Source organism: Castanea sativa, chromosome 2, assembly GCF_040712315.1.
Source record: "Castanea sativa cultivar Marrone di Chiusa Pesio chromosome 2, ASM4071231v1".
NCBI lineage: Eukaryota > Viridiplantae > Streptophyta > Magnoliopsida > Fagales > Fagaceae > Castanea > Castanea sativa.
The window spans coordinates 3,725,174-3,740,667 of record NC_134014.1 but is presented as its reverse complement, the minus strand read 5'-3'; the positions used below and the strand labels follow the sequence as shown (position 1 = coordinate 3,740,667).

The following is a 15,494-nucleotide window of genomic DNA, read 5'->3' as shown; positions in this document are numbered from 1 at the left end:
TCATCAACACTTATTGGGCTGATGTGGCAGTCCTGCTGAGGCTAGTCTGCTGAACTTGTACACCGGGACTACACAATAATTTCCCATTAAATTTTCTTTTCTCCAATAAATGAGAATTTGCTTCCTAATATGAATGGGTTCCAATTTTTGAAATTGTGAGTGTTACATTGAAGATGCCAAGAGGGACCGTACATTGAGCTATTTAATACAATATTTTTAGTCGTAAAATTAGGTTATGTATTTAAATGGTTCTGCTACTTTACGAGTTGGTGTTACCAATATTTTCTATAGTCTTAATTTGTTTATTTATTTATTTATTTTGGTGATAAGTGTTTTATATGGACTAAACTTAGACACAGTACTTTAGGTACTGTTCCTTAGGTTCATTTCTTAAGATTCAGCCATGTGGCTATTTAATTAAAAAATACACTTCCATCTATGAAAAAAATTTCACATGGCAGAATCTTAAGAGGAGAACCTAAGGAATAACATTTAAGTATTATACTTAAGTCTTACCCGCTCTATATGTACTTAACACTCATCGTTATCATGTAATTGTGTGTTTATTTTTTTGTGTAATTCTTATTTTATAATTAAGTTTTTCTAATATAGTTATTGTGGGGGGTGAAAGAACCTAAGTGGGTATTTGGGCCTTGGGCTTTATCAATGGGCGCTAGTTCGTTCTTGACTAAAGGTCTTTAGGGCCATGAGTTGACTCACAAGCCGAGGGCCCGAGGATTCATCCGATGAAGAGTCATTCCTCAGAAGACCAGTGACTACTTGGAGGTTCACTAGAAAGATTAGGGCAGAGTTCTGGAAAGACTGTAGGTTACAGAGGGAGTCCAAATACCCTTTAGACATTTCGGGGTAAGAGAAATATCTCAGGAAAAGACTGCTGCCTCCACATTAAAGACCCTGCACCTACCTCCCTGGCCGCATTAATGGGGAAGTGACCCCTGAACAGTGGAGTTGAGCCTTCTTGCTAGTATTTGAAGATTTCAAGAAGATGGTAGAAGGAAATTTTGGGTGACACGTGGATAAAGGGAGAAGGAAAGGAAGTATATAAGAAAAAAAAGGGGGGGTAGCAGAGGGCAGGAAGCCTTTTGGAAAAGAACTTAAGAAGGACTAGAAGCTGTAACATTTATAAGAAAAAAGAGAAATAATATACAAAGGGTCCTCGGCCTACGTCCGAGAATGTTCATTTTTCTCTATTTGTCCATTGTTTATAAATATTGTAATATTTTGGCCCGTTCATCAAGCTTCGAACACCATCGAATTAGATTGCGAACTCACACTCTACAAATTGAATTGTTTAAGGCTCATTGGGCCTAAGCCCACGCATATTTTTGGGTCCAGGTGCAATTGTGCACTTACAGTTATTAACAATGTGTGTTTACTTAAAAATTGTGTTCATTTTATTGTTTTTTTTATATGTTGTTATATCCTATTAGCTTCCATGATGGATAGTAATTTAATAAAACTGTTTAATCCTCTCTCTCTCTCTCTCTCTTTATATATATATATATATATATATAAAAGACAAATCACCTCAATTATAATCAATCTACAAAATATTTACAAGTTTATCTTTCTTATAAATCATATTAACCTAAAAAATTATATCATTTCTTTTATGAATAACTAAGAATTAGTTTAGGGTTCATACCTATAAGTTCCATCCATTCATTTTTTTTTAATAAAAAATAATATATTATCAATATCTTTTCTTTTTAAAACGATTTAGATACTTTTTTATAAAGATATGGCTCAAGTTTTTTATGGAATTACAGAAAATTTACCAATTGAACTAAGTTGAACCTACTATTAAACGTGACTCGCTATACTATAAATTCTCAAAAAAAAAAAAAAAATTGATGACTTGACTAGGTCTAATTGTACAACCTCTATTTCTCAAAAAAAAATAAAAATAAATAATAAATGTAGAACCTCATAAGTCATGACCAAAATTGACCCGGAAGCCCGTATCTACATCATGGACCTCGTGGGTTTGCACAGTATATGCACCAAAAAAGGCCGAGACAACAGTATTTTACAAAAAAAAAAAAACGTGGATTGAGTTGGCTTTGTTAATTCTCTACCCTCCCCTCTATTATTTTATAGAAATATTGTAATTTACAAAATTTTCACAACAAATTAAAGATATTAAGAGCAGTCACATTAGTTCATGAAAAAATATTCGTCTATTTTAGTATAAAAACATACTTTTTCTATTTTGCATACTTACTTTTCAAAATAACTCATATCAGATTATCTATTTTACATTACATTACATTAAAATATCAATTTTTCTTTATTTTTAAAATTATTTATTTTTGTTCACACATAATAACCACTTTTCACTATTTTTCTCCAGTCACAGAATATGTAAAGAAAGAATAAAAAATTATATACAAAGTTATTAATGTCAACGTAAATTTACACAGTTACTTTGCAAATTTGCCCAGCTTGACTAAAGTGGATGATTTAGGGGGTTGAATGTGTAAAATTGATATATATATTTTTTTCTATTTTGCATTGATTGATAATTTTTTATTTTTTTTATACAAGATGGAAAGTCTACTCTAATCTAATCTAAATATATATGTATATGAAACTCATTTTTAGAGACTTAAATCCCGACCCTTAGCCTCCACACCATACCACACAAGCACTTATACTTATAGAGTGACCATCACATCAAAGATGCATGGTAGTAATTGATACAAATATTCTAAATTGTTACTATTCTAATTTGAATTTATATTTTTTTTGCTAATTAGGGTGTGTTTGGATACCGCTTATTTTGCTGAAACTAAATAATTATTACTAAAAGTACCATAGATAAAGGTAAAATTTAGTTAAAATAGAATAGTGAGATCCATGAATAATATTAAAAAGTACAATAGAGCCAATAAATAATAACAAAAATAAACTAAATAATAAAATATTTTGAATTTTTAATTATAACCGAAACGTACACTTAATATTGCGGAAAGTGACATGAAAAAAGATAGCGACTCACCTTATTTTCTGACGGATAAAAGTGCCTTATACCTTACTCCACTTCACCACCGAACACCTACAAAATACCAAACATACACCAAAAAAAAAACCCCAAAATATCTTTATAATAACAACCTCGTGTAGAGCGTTTACCATTATAATTCACTCTCCTTCTCTCTCTCTCTCTCTCTCTCTCTCTCTCTGTTTTGGGTTTGAACTTTTATCCACCTCTTCTTCTTCTTCTTCTTCTTCTTCTTCTCTATCACCAAACCCTAATTTCCTGCCAATTCCGATCTCAAAATCGCTCTCCTTAACCTGATTATATTACCCCCCGAAGCTTTCAGATCTCCCTCCCTGCTAGCCAGGTTGATTTCTTTAATTTTAATTTTAATTTTCAATCTCAATCACGATCTGAATTTTTGTGTTTGTTTGTTAGTTATTATTGCTATAATTTTTAATTGTTGTTGATCTGTATCTCAGGTTAATCAGATTCGTATTTCACATCTTTAGATTTTTAGTACTTGAAACGTAAATGCCTTTACGTGTATGTATGCGTATAATTGTATATATTGATGGATAATAGGTGTACCATGTTATCTGATCGCGGAACCGGGTCGATTATTTATGTTTATATTGGTTAATTGAACAATAAATTCTAAGATTACCAACTTTATATGGGAATTAGAATGGAATTTAAGCTGAATTTGATAAAGTTCTGAATTTTCTTTTTATTACAAAACTTCTTGATGTGATATGTCAGTTTGTTAATTAGGAAAATTTAATGTAGAGCTGGAAAGATAAATTCTTTTTTGGGCAAAATGCAAAATTGACCTAATAAGTTTTTTCAAATTTTATTCCAGTCCTCTAACTTTGCTTTTATTCATTTCAGGCTTTAACTTTCAAGATTATTCAATTAAGGCTTTTTCATTAACTTTTGTTATATGTCGTTGTTAATTTTTCAATTAAAAAAAATTCAATTAATGATTCAAAAATAATTTCCAGATTTTTATTTTCAAAAATTTTTAACAAAAGTTAACAGAAAGACTTTGATTGAATAAATATGAAACTTAGACGATTGAAATGAACAAAAGCAAAGTTAAAGGACGGAAATGAAATCTAAAGAAAGTTAGACCGTAAGTTTTGCATTTTAGCTTTTTTTTTTTTTTTTTAATCAACATGGTTAACAATTGACTTTTTTATACTTTCGTAAATTTAAGGCTGCATGCGTCCAAATCTTGCAAAAATAGGATCTTTGCGAAATGGTTATGGTTTTTTTTTGGTTATAATGGGAGGGGAGATTTGAACCCTCAACGTTTGCGTTAGAAACGCCAGGAGGTGCCAATTGAGCTACGTGGCCTTTGGCCACTAGGCACGATCTTTTTACCTTCTAAGGATAAGAAGGGTACAATAATAAGAACATAAAAATTGTAGGTTGTTGCTTGTTGAACGATTGGTTTATAATTTCTGACTTGTTAAGGAAAATTACTATATTTGTCTTAGATTTTTCTGACATGATCTATTTGTTTCTTGCTGTATAGGAGGAGCAAAGATGTCTTTTACACGGAATTTCAGTTTGCAAGGAGGCGTTGCCAGTGATGACTATTGGTCCTTCGCTAGGAACAACTTTATTAACAACAATAGGAACAAGACTAGGAACAATTATAACAATAGGAATTTTTGCAATAACAAAGACTACTCGGGGAAATATTGGCAGCAAAATGAAAACTTTCATCATATGAAAACTGGCAATTCCCATTATGTCAACCCTGATAATTACATTCATGTTAATCCTGGCGCAAGTGCACCGTCTTTGAAAAGGAGAAAATTTTCAGCCTCTACTTGGGGAGGTAGTGGGAGACACTATGTGCCGTTTATTGCATATGACCAAGCCCCTTCAACCTGTAACAGCACTATCCCTCCCATTCGATCTAATGTGGAGGCCTCTATGTCTACGGGCTGTAAACGTGATCGTTCACATTTAGAAGATGAAGAACCAGTATTCTTGTCACGAGATGAGATTGAAAGGTGCTCCCCGTCAAGGAAAGATGGTATTGATGCACTTCGTGAAGCACATTTGCGTTACTCGTATTGCACCTTCCTTCAAAATCTTGGATTGCACCTAGAGTTGTAAGCTCCTCTTCTCAAATTGTTATTTAATTTTTCTGTTTCCGTTCTGATTTAAGAAATTAAAATTTTATATATTTCTTACTGATTGGGTTCTAAAAACAATAATTTGCAGTTCTCATTTGAGTCCTTTGTCGCCCCCTGATTTTTTTTGACATGTATCTTGCAGGCCACAAACCACTATTGGTACTGCCATGGTTCTATGCCACCGATTTTTTGTTCGGCAATCACATGCTTGCCATGACAGATTTGTGAGTATTTCAATTGTTATGAATAAAATTTGCAGATTGTTTGTATGAGTTTCATAGATTTGTGATTTTTTTTTTTGCACCCTTTCTATTTTAAAATAGGTTTTTCTAGAAACTACAAGTCCTATTAGTCTTTGGAGGAAGTCCAATTTATTCCTCTTATGCTTATTTGAAATATATATATATATATATATATATAATATTTTATTTTAGTAAAATCTGATGAACTATTGTACTTATTTTTATAATTATATTATTAATTAAATTAATAATTACATCACTGGTTCAACCATTAGAGAACCAGGACTACGGTGGAAAAAGTTGATTTAGTGACTCTTTCTTTGTTTGGGTTGAAATTTAGTTTTAACGGACAATACATCCCACCTGCAACTCCTTATTTTTAGAGGGGATGAGATGAATATTTCCAAAGACCACTGGAAGCCATCTTCTACTTGCTTTTGAAATGTTATTTATTAATCTGGTTGCATATCATTTTACTAATTCTGATCTGGCTCTGCTGCAGATGATTGCTACTGCTGCTCTCTTTCTTGCTTCAAAGTCTGAGGAGACCCCACGCCCTTTGAACAATGTAGTGAGAGCTTCTTGTGAAATTTTCCATAAGCAGGATATTTCTTTCTTGTCCTATCTGCTCCCCACTGTAAGTTCTTCATAGCTTCAACCCCCCCCCCCCCCCTCCAAAAAAAAAAGAAAAAGAAAAAAGAAATTCAGCAATTTAAGTTTGCATTTAAAAGGGACTGAGATATCTATGATATCCCATAAGAATTTTTTACAAAATTTTGTCAACATGTAAAAATCATATTATGGGACTGTTTTGTCAATTAGGTATTTATTTTGTCCGACATTAAGATGCGTCTAAAATGGTTTTTGATTATTGAAATACTTTGAAACTTTAATTTTTTTCTTATGTTGACATGTATTGTGTTAAACAGGACTGGTTTGAACAATATCGGGAGCGGGTGATTGAGGCTGAGCATGTGATACTGAGTACTCTAAATTTTGAGCTTAATGTGCAGCATCCATATGCTCCTCTTACATCCATTCTTAACAAATTTGGTCTTTCAAAATCTGTTTTGGTCAATCTGGCATTAAACTTGGTCAGTGAAGGGTAAGTTATCACTTCCAAAAATTTTACTGTTTTTTTCAATTGGATGTTGTTACTGGTGCAATATGTTTGGGTTAGCTGTTTGTTTCATTTAGCACACCTAGCTAGCTCATGTTGTACTTCTCCTGATGATTTGCACCTTGAACCTTTTGAGTTAATTTATGCATTAATTCTGACCATGTACCTTTCGTTTGTTGTTTGGGCCTGTATATTGTAATAATTTTGTCTTTGCAAAGTAGTTCAGCTGAAAATATAGTATAGGAAGCAGGATTTGGACAGTGATTGTTAGACGCAGCTCAGCCAAATTGCAGATTTGTTGGGTTCTGGAGGTCGTTCTGAGAGGAGATGGCTACACTGGTTGTCTTCCCTTTCTTTGAGGCAGTTCAAAACTTGAGTTTTGTTTGTGTCAATAATTTTCTTCTTTGAGCAACTACTCTATGTAGTTATTCTGGTATGGGATATTGATATTTTTGGCATGCATATAATTGCAGGGTCTACACAAGATTAGCGTGCTCGCATGTATGATATTCTTAGCTGGCGGATTGATATGCTGTTCATGGAAAGTTTTGTTTTACATCTGAAGTTGAACTGCCAGTGTGGTGTTGATGACTTCATCACAAATACACCCCTATCAACTTGGTCATTGGCTATTAAAGATAGCCTCAGGACCTCTGACTTATAAATTAAAAATAATAATAATAATATAAAGATAGCCTCAGGACCTGCAAAATCAGCTTTGCCATACTAGATTGACACTCAGTTGTTTTCCCTCCCCACTGTCTCTGTGGTATCCATGTGAAACTAGTTCTCTAGATTTCTTACGCAAACGTATGACTTTTGACACATGGCAACCTATCCACTTGCCATCCATTTACTGACTTGGAGGTGTACCATTGGCTAGGCAGATAGTAATTTCTTTTTCCTTGTTGCCTATGATTTTTATTACTACCTGGTGATGGGTATTGTCAGGTAGCTTATTACTTATTAAATAACAGGGGGCATTGTCAGGTAGCTGGGGAGATTATTGGGTTTAGCAGATGTTTTGCGAAGTTTTTCTGACTACCAAGATTTGTTTTGAACTACTTTTACTTGAAAAGTTCAACTCGTGTATTGTTTTTTAACTTCAAATACTTAAAATGGTTTTTTCTTAGTATCCAGGAACTTTGGTTTGATTTCAGTTTCAACCAAGTGTTATGAATGTACAAATCTTGCCCCAGGAGTTGCTGCTTAATGTAAAGTGTCACATCTGATGTATAGTAAAAGCATTGTGTGGCTTTTTGGGTCAGACTTTCATCTTATTATCTAAATTCTCTTCACCAGTAGTAAAAAATAATAATAATAAAAAATGCTTTAGTACCTCTCATCTTGGATGGTAGGTGCTGAAAGATTAGTCAATGCAATAGATGTGAAATGGAACAATTGGAAGGCGAACAGCAAAGTTTATTGACATTAGTTCCAAATGGATTATGCAGCAAGCTTTTCCCCCTAGAGTCTTTCTTATTTTTCAGTGTTAATGGCTTAGATGCAAGTGGTTGGTCAGCAAATAATGTCAGCCCAGTTAAATTGGACCGCCTTTTACAGTTGCAGTAATTTATTGATGTTTGACAGGTGCAGCTGGGTCAGTGACTTCTAGAGTAGATTAGTTAGGACTTAGGAAGTATAAGTTCTTTTGTAATGGATCTACTTTGTCTCTGTTTTCTTGGTGTTGTGCAGGCCCTTATCTTCTATGCAAATTATATCCATGAAGTTGTGTTTTAGATCTGATGTCTTGAGATTAATGGGAAACCAGGGGAGGGTTTATACGTTCAGTCTTTACCAACATATCTAAAGAATAGTTTATATCCTAGAAGTCATCAAATTTATACACAATTCTAGTTTCAATAACTCAGTAATTGAAGAGTTTCCACCTAGCCATTTCAGTATTACCTTAAACAAACAAACAAACAATATATATATACACACACACACATATATAAATAAAAAAGGGAAAAGGGAAAAAAGAAAAATAAAAAAGGAGGAAAGTTGGAGAATGTGGATGGAATTTCTCTTCCTGCATCTTGAGTCAAGGTGAGAAAATTGAATATTATAACATGTTTAATATTTATATCTATTCCTTGTCCTTCTCTTTCTCTTTTTCTCATTTTGTTGTATTGTAAAAAAAATAATTGTGGCTAAGAGCCTTACGGGTCAGTGGCACTGCCCAATCTCACTTAGGGGGAGAATCTGGGAGTTATTTTCCCTTCTTTTCTCCACTAATATTTTATTACTTACTAAAACACAAGTCTGTTGACAGCTGTTGCTGTTGCTTGAGTTCTTGACTAAGTTTTCATGGCCTCCTTGCTTCTACCTCATCCATTGAGTATGATGTGTCAATTTTTAATAATTATCACTCTGCCTTTTTCAATTATATTACAGACCATATAAACCTTGTGACATAAGTCCCTCTAATTATCCTTGCCCACCTTGCTCACTTGGATTTTTGGGGCTGATCTCATGTTTATGAATTTTGGTACTAGTATGTCTACCATTCACACTGGATACACCCCTCCTCCACTCCCCCCATCTCAACCCGACAAATGAGGGTCTTCAAGACCATGTTCTCTCAACCTTTATATTAATATATCATTGAAGAATATTTAAGAAATAGGGTACATGAGTCCTTTCATGCTATTTGCTACTTTGGCCTTTAAAATATACTTTCCAAATTATCGAGGAACTGTTGTAATGCTTTTTGATCATTATGTCATAATCACTTCTGTACATTTATTTTTGTTGTTGTCACTGTCACCATCTTCATCATCATTTACTTTTCTATTACTTCTTTTTATTCTAATGCTTCTATTCTTTATTTGGAATCTTTTTTCTCTAAATAACCTTAATGAACGTTTAAGTTGTTTATGTGGAAGTATGTGGAGAATAGTTTTTGGGATATATTCAGTAACATGATCTATTGTTGCCTTCCCTTTGATATTTTGGATCCGAAAATATGTTTTCCAAATGTTATTATTATTATTATTATCATTAGTTTCATCTATAAAAAAATTTATTATTATCACTATTACCATCTCTGTTTACTTCGTTATAACTGTTTCTTTTTCTACAAGTACATGCTTTATGGGGAATCTATTTTCTATAAATAACCTGATGAACTTTTGAAGTTGTTAATAGTGGGGAAAAAAATGAAGAATATATTTTGGGATATATTAAGTGTGCGTTTGGGCAGAGATGAAAATTTAAAATTATTTTACTATTTAGCTTATTTTTACTATTATTCATGAGCCCACTGCACTTTTTGGCACTATTCATGGGCCCTACTGTACTATTTCAACTAACTTTTACCTTTATTTACAGTACTTTCAGCAATAATTTTTCAATTTCAGCAAAATAAGTGGTATCCAAACACACCTTTAAGTAACATAACTTTTTGCGTTCTCTTTGATATTTTGGATCCCAAAATATGTTTTCCAAATATTCTCACGTAATTTTCTAATAATTTCAATTTTTGATACTATTGTTGTTATTGTTATTGTAGTTATCATCATAATCATCGTCGTTAATATCATCATCATCATCATTGTTGTCATTATTATTATTATTATTATTATTATTATTAGGGTTACTATTGCCACAATGGCGCATGCTCATCTTCTTCCTTTTAAAAGCTTACAATTTTAAGGTTGAATGTTATAATATTTACTTATATATATATACACACTCACACACACACACACACACATACTTTCTCAAAATGAAAAACCACAGTTTTATATTATTTCTTAGTGAGTGTTATGATTTTAAAATAATTTTCTTATTGGTAATTGTGCATTGACCTTCACCCTTCACCCTTCACCTTGCTCTTATAAGTCGGGTAGTAAATGAACTGAGCAATTCATGAACAACTCAAGTTTGATTTGATAAAAAGCTTTTTATGTATATTTGTTTATAAATAAGCTGAGTTGGAGCTAAGTTTTGAGGTTTCTTAATAAATAAGCCAAACTATTTTTTTTTTTTTTTAAATTGTTTTGTTCATGAATAAGCTCACAACTTCACAAGCAAGGGTTTAAGAATAATCAAGTCTTGCTGAGTGTAGGCTCAACTTTAGCTTTTTAATAAGGCTTGATATGATCTTAACAACTCAGGCTTGATGCAATAAAAAGCTTTTTATGTTTATTTATTAATAAATAAGCCAAGTTGGAGCGTAGTTTTGAGGTTGGCTTAATAAACAAGCCAAACTCGAAATAAATGTTTTGTTCATGAATAAGGTCACGAGTAAGAGTTTAAGAATAAACAAATCTTGCCAGGTGTAGACTCAACTTTGGCTTTTTAACAAGGCTTGATATGGTCTTGAGAACCTAAGCACATGGCTTGGATCGACTAATCTACAACTCTATAATTATGTGGAAATTACTATTTTCTCAACTTGATTTTTTTTTAAATATGGACATAGCTTGTTTGCTGGATTAAGCTTGAGCTTGATTTAAGCCTGTGCTTGGCTTGATGGTTTGACTAATTAAGCAAGTTAAGCTTAAACTACTTGAATTTTTAATGAACTTGATTTTGAACATTCTAAGCAAGTTTGAGATAAGCTCAAACTGAGCTTGAACTAAGCTCAAACTGAGCTTGAACATCAGTTAATCTTGTCAAACTGAGCATAAATATTGAAGGGCCCTTTTTGGGTCTGCCCCTAGTCACGTCTAGTTGTTCTTTATGTAAGTTTCATTGTATACATAGATGCATTAGACCTAGTGCAATTTATTTTTTGTATGGACATTTTAAAATTTGGTTGCTGAGGTTTCTTTCATGTTTCCAACATGGTGATATATATATATATATATATATATATATATATATATATGAAGAGGGATAAATACTTGCCCAAGAAAAAAAGTAGTACAAAGAAACCTCGCTACTTACAAGTAACAAGTTTGTATTAAAAGTTGCTGTCATAACCCACTTGAAGGGAACTTTTGTGAAGGCTGCCTTTTTAAATAAATAAATAAATAATTCTCTACTCCTATGTTACAAAAACTTCTGTAGTTGTGTGCAAAAGCAACTCTAATCAAGAACCATGCTGTTGCATGTAGCACAGCATGATTTTCATTTTTTTTAAAAGGTTCTCAACAAGCCTTGCAATACTCTATGCTATCTATTGTGATTACAAATTACTTTAAGATGAGAACTATTTATATATAAAAGAAGAAAAGAAAAGAAAAGGAAAAAAAAAAAAAAACACCAAAGAAGTTGCGTAGAAGTTGTGCCTAATGTTTTGTCTTCACTATGATATAAATGATGCTTCTAGCTTTATCTCCTACCAAGCAATATTGCTTCCAATAGAGGATCTTGGGCAGTACTCTATAGTTGGGATTATATGCATGCTCTATTAGCATGAAAGCATGTGTTTCAACCAGCCTATTCAGAAGCAGAAGAAATTGGCATGTACCTTGAGAGGTTTGATTGCTATTGGCAGTTACTTCTTATTTGCTTTCTCATTTGAGTTGCATGTCTCTGGAGTTTAAAGCCTCTGCAGCAGAATTTTACTGGGAGTTTGGTGTGTTATCTAGATGAGTGTAACTTGTTTGCTATAGTTTTGGTACTCTATCAGCAATCTGCAGAGATTCTTGGAAAATATTCTACCTGCTGCATTTTTAGTTGGTAAGGAAAAGATGACTTGCTCTCTCCACTTGAAACCAATGGTTAATACATATCTTATTTCTGTTGAATTTTACTATTGTTAACTGTTGTACCTTTGTAGCTGACATAGTTTTTGTCAATGTGGAAATGTATGTTAAGTTGTACGAGGCAATGAATGTTCTTTTTTTGTGTTGCCCCAGATGGTTGGTTTGACTATTCATGAATCTCTCTATCTGTGCTGATTAATGGTGCTGCTTGCTTTTATATCCCCTTCTAAAGGTGTTGAATGTTTTGTAGGCTTCGAAGCTCACTGTGGCTTCAATTCAAACCTCATCATATTGCTGCTGGAGCTGCCTACCTTGCTGCTAAGTTTCTAAATTTGGACCTTTCTTCTCATCAAAATATATGGCAGGAGTTCCAAACAACACCAGCAATTGTTCAAGGTATTACCATTTTCATGATCATATTTAGGAATTATGTTGGATGTTTGGCATGGTTGGGCAGCCCCCAGCTCTCTACAATTACAAGTAGGCTAGCAAATTAACGTCACTGTTATACACACCCTATGAAGCACGGACGTGGCAAAACGCCTGCCGCACCTGCGTCCGACGCAGCGACGTGCGAGGGACGCCGCTGCCTACGCGTTGGTGCCACGTCCAGCTCTTTTTTTTTTTTTTTTCACGACTCGCGCCGACGCGGCGCAGACTCAGCCCGACTCGCACCGATGCGGCTCAGACTCACGCCGATTCGGGGCGAAATCGCCGAAACACACCGTACCAGCGTCAAACAAGAAAATGAAAACTGAACAAAAAATGGATAAAAACTTGTGACTGATTGTCTTTTGAGCCAGCGAAGATGGAGAGGAAAGAGGATAGAATTATTAGGAGAAGAAGAAAGAAAGTGGCTCGGAGAAGAAAATAAGTCTCTGTGTCTCTCTGTGTGCTAACTGAAGGCAAAAGGTTTATCCAAACAAAAGTAACTGAGGGCAAAAAGGGAAAGAAAAAAAACGATTTTCAAAGAAAACCCACGTGAAGGGCCAGAGGTTCGTGGATAAGGCGGACACAATTTTGGAGATTTTTTTTAGTCTAGAATTTGGTAGAACCCACGTGAAGGTGGCTTTATTAAGTGGGGGTATTAAGGATTTAATTTAATTTAATTTAATTTTGTCTTGAAAAAGGGTATTAAGTGGATTGTATTTAATTTATGAACATCATGATTTAGTTATTATCTACTATTACTTTTAAATTTGGTATATTTTTATATAATGTGAAAAAGATGCTTAGTAATATATTAAAAATTTAAATAAAAAATATTTTTAATAATTTTTTAATTGTCACACTCGCACCCTACTTTTTCAAAAATTGTCGAGTCCCGCACCTACACCCAAATCCGAAAACGCACCCGTGCTTCATAGTACACACCTCACTTTAACAATCTCTCACACTTTCTGAGAAAAAACAACACACACACACACACACACGAATATGTTAGTCAACTGGATCAAAACTTGTAGTTAGCTTCCTCTTTTTCTTTTTTTCTTGGTTTTTGGTTTTAATCAAGTTGTTTTAAAGTCATTTATTTGTGCATATTGATCAGAATCCTGTAAGCCCTTGTGAAGATTAACCATCTCAATATGGAAACCAGATCTACTAGGTTTTATTTCCATCCTCCGCTGCTAGATGATAACTATTAGTGCTTGTTTGATGCAGATGTATCACAGCAGTTGATGGAGCTCTTCTGAATTCTGAGAAGGGCTAGCAAAACACAACTATAGTCTATAGCAAGCTGCATGATGACGGTACTCTCTAGGGTTTGTGGGTAAATATGCTTGTGGGTTGGGAAATGTGAGTTATGAAATAATGATAACAACAATTATAATTATAGAAGATCGATGGAATGTCAAAGATAGATGTCAAAGAGAGATGATCCATATGCTTGCAGGACAGGTTGTGGTACTAGACCCAATCAGATGGGTTGAACAGATGGGCGGTCCTTTTCTTTCCCAGCATCCCTGAAAAATATTTTCTTTATTTTCCCCTAATGTTTCATTGTAAATTTCAGGCTGTTTTTTTCCTCCTATTATAGTTAATTATACAAGACCAAAAAGAGAAATGGCAAGAGAGTTCCACGTAAATGCAATAGCCTTATTTTAGTTACTGTTGAGTATTTCATTTTTCTTCTCGCGGTCTGTGGTAAAGCCCAATATGCAGGTTGATATTGGAGTGTAGGGTTGTTTAGATTATACATGAATAGTGAGTTTTTGGTGCATCATCGTGACATAAAATAAAAAATCGAGTTGAGTCTTGCTACAGAAAATTTCACTCGCCACTTTCATGGTCAATTCACTGGCTCCCATTATAACATCAAAACAAGCCTGATTTGATTTTTTATTTGGTGGTTTATTATGTATCTCTAGAATTTTCCTTTGATTTATGCTCATGCATAAGCTTTAAGATGGCTTTTACGATACTTATTGGAAATTTGGAATAACAAAAGGGAAATATTAGCGGCACAGATGTCACAAGGTCATTGGATAAGAAAATATTTTTAGAAATATTTTACGAAAAAATAAAAATGCAACTGGGTTTTTTGATAGCTTTTAATTTTTTCTACAAATGTGGTATTAAAATTTTCTTTAAATGGTCTATTAATAAATGTACAAAAGGACATTAATCAAACTCATAACAAAATGTAAAATAAAAGGTAGAGGGGGACTTGCTTATTTGACCTGATCTTTGCCCCACTTGAAGAGCTTTCTTACTTCCAAATCACTTTTTTAGTTATTATTATTATTATTTTTTGTATAGTTTTTTAAAACTTTTTTTTTTTTTCTGCTTTTTTCACTTTTTCAATGTATAAATATATTTTTACATACTTTTAGTAAAACGTTACATAAATTGTTTCCAAACAGACATCAAATGTATAAAGTGTTTACATTGATTCTCACTCTATGCTGAAAAGTTAGGCCATTTTTTATTTTATTATCAACTTTCATCGCTCAGTTTTTAATTTTTATCACTTATCACTCAAAATCTGCTAGGCCCACTAGTGGTTCTCTTATTTGGCTTAATTTTTGTTTTTAATTTTCATTACTCATTATTTAAAAAAGTGGGAATAAGTGATGTGTTATGGAAACAACTTTGGGGAGTTTCGGATTTCAGGAAGTTAAAGTTAAGTGGCAATACTCTAATTACAGCCAACGGGGGGTTGGCTGAGTTGGTCAGGCTCTCGCTTCCCTGCTTGAAAGGCTTGGGTTCGAGTCCTGTCAACGGCTTTTTGTTGGTGGACATCCTTAGTGAGGGGTGTTCTCAGCAATGAGATGACCCTCACACGCGGAACAAATAATCAAAAAATCGCGGCGCCCT

At 33.5% G+C, this 15,494-nt stretch overlaps 1 protein-coding gene across 3 annotated transcripts; it reads left to right on the top strand.

Moving 5' to 3' along the window:
• Positions 1–3,116: 3,116 nt before the first annotated feature.
• LOC142625978 (cyclin-T1-4-like) lies at positions 3,117–14,263 on the top strand. 3 transcript variants are annotated; one of them, XM_075799736.1, is made up of 7 exons: positions 3,117–3,368; positions 4,542–5,130; positions 5,297–5,378; positions 5,899–6,033; positions 6,326–6,501; positions 12,427–12,572; positions 13,839–14,263. In XM_075799736.1, the coding sequence occupies exons 2-7, from the start codon at positions 4,553–4,555 to the stop codon at positions 13,868–13,870; spliced, it is 1,149 nt and encodes a 382-aa protein (XP_075655851.1). In that variant the 5' UTR covers positions 3,117–3,368; positions 4,542–4,552; the 3' UTR covers positions 13,871–14,263. The 3 variants fall into 3 exon arrangements, 2 of the variants coding, with proteins under 2 accessions (XP_075655851.1, XP_075655852.1); XR_012842433.1 differs by lacking the exons at positions 12,427–12,572; positions 13,839–14,263 and adding an exon at positions 6,990–7,188 and having other exon boundaries at positions 6,326–6,855; XM_075799737.1 differs by lacking the exons at positions 12,427–12,572; positions 13,839–14,263 and adding an exon at positions 6,990–7,188.
• The last annotated feature ends 1,231 nt before the right edge of the window (positions 14,264–15,494 follow it).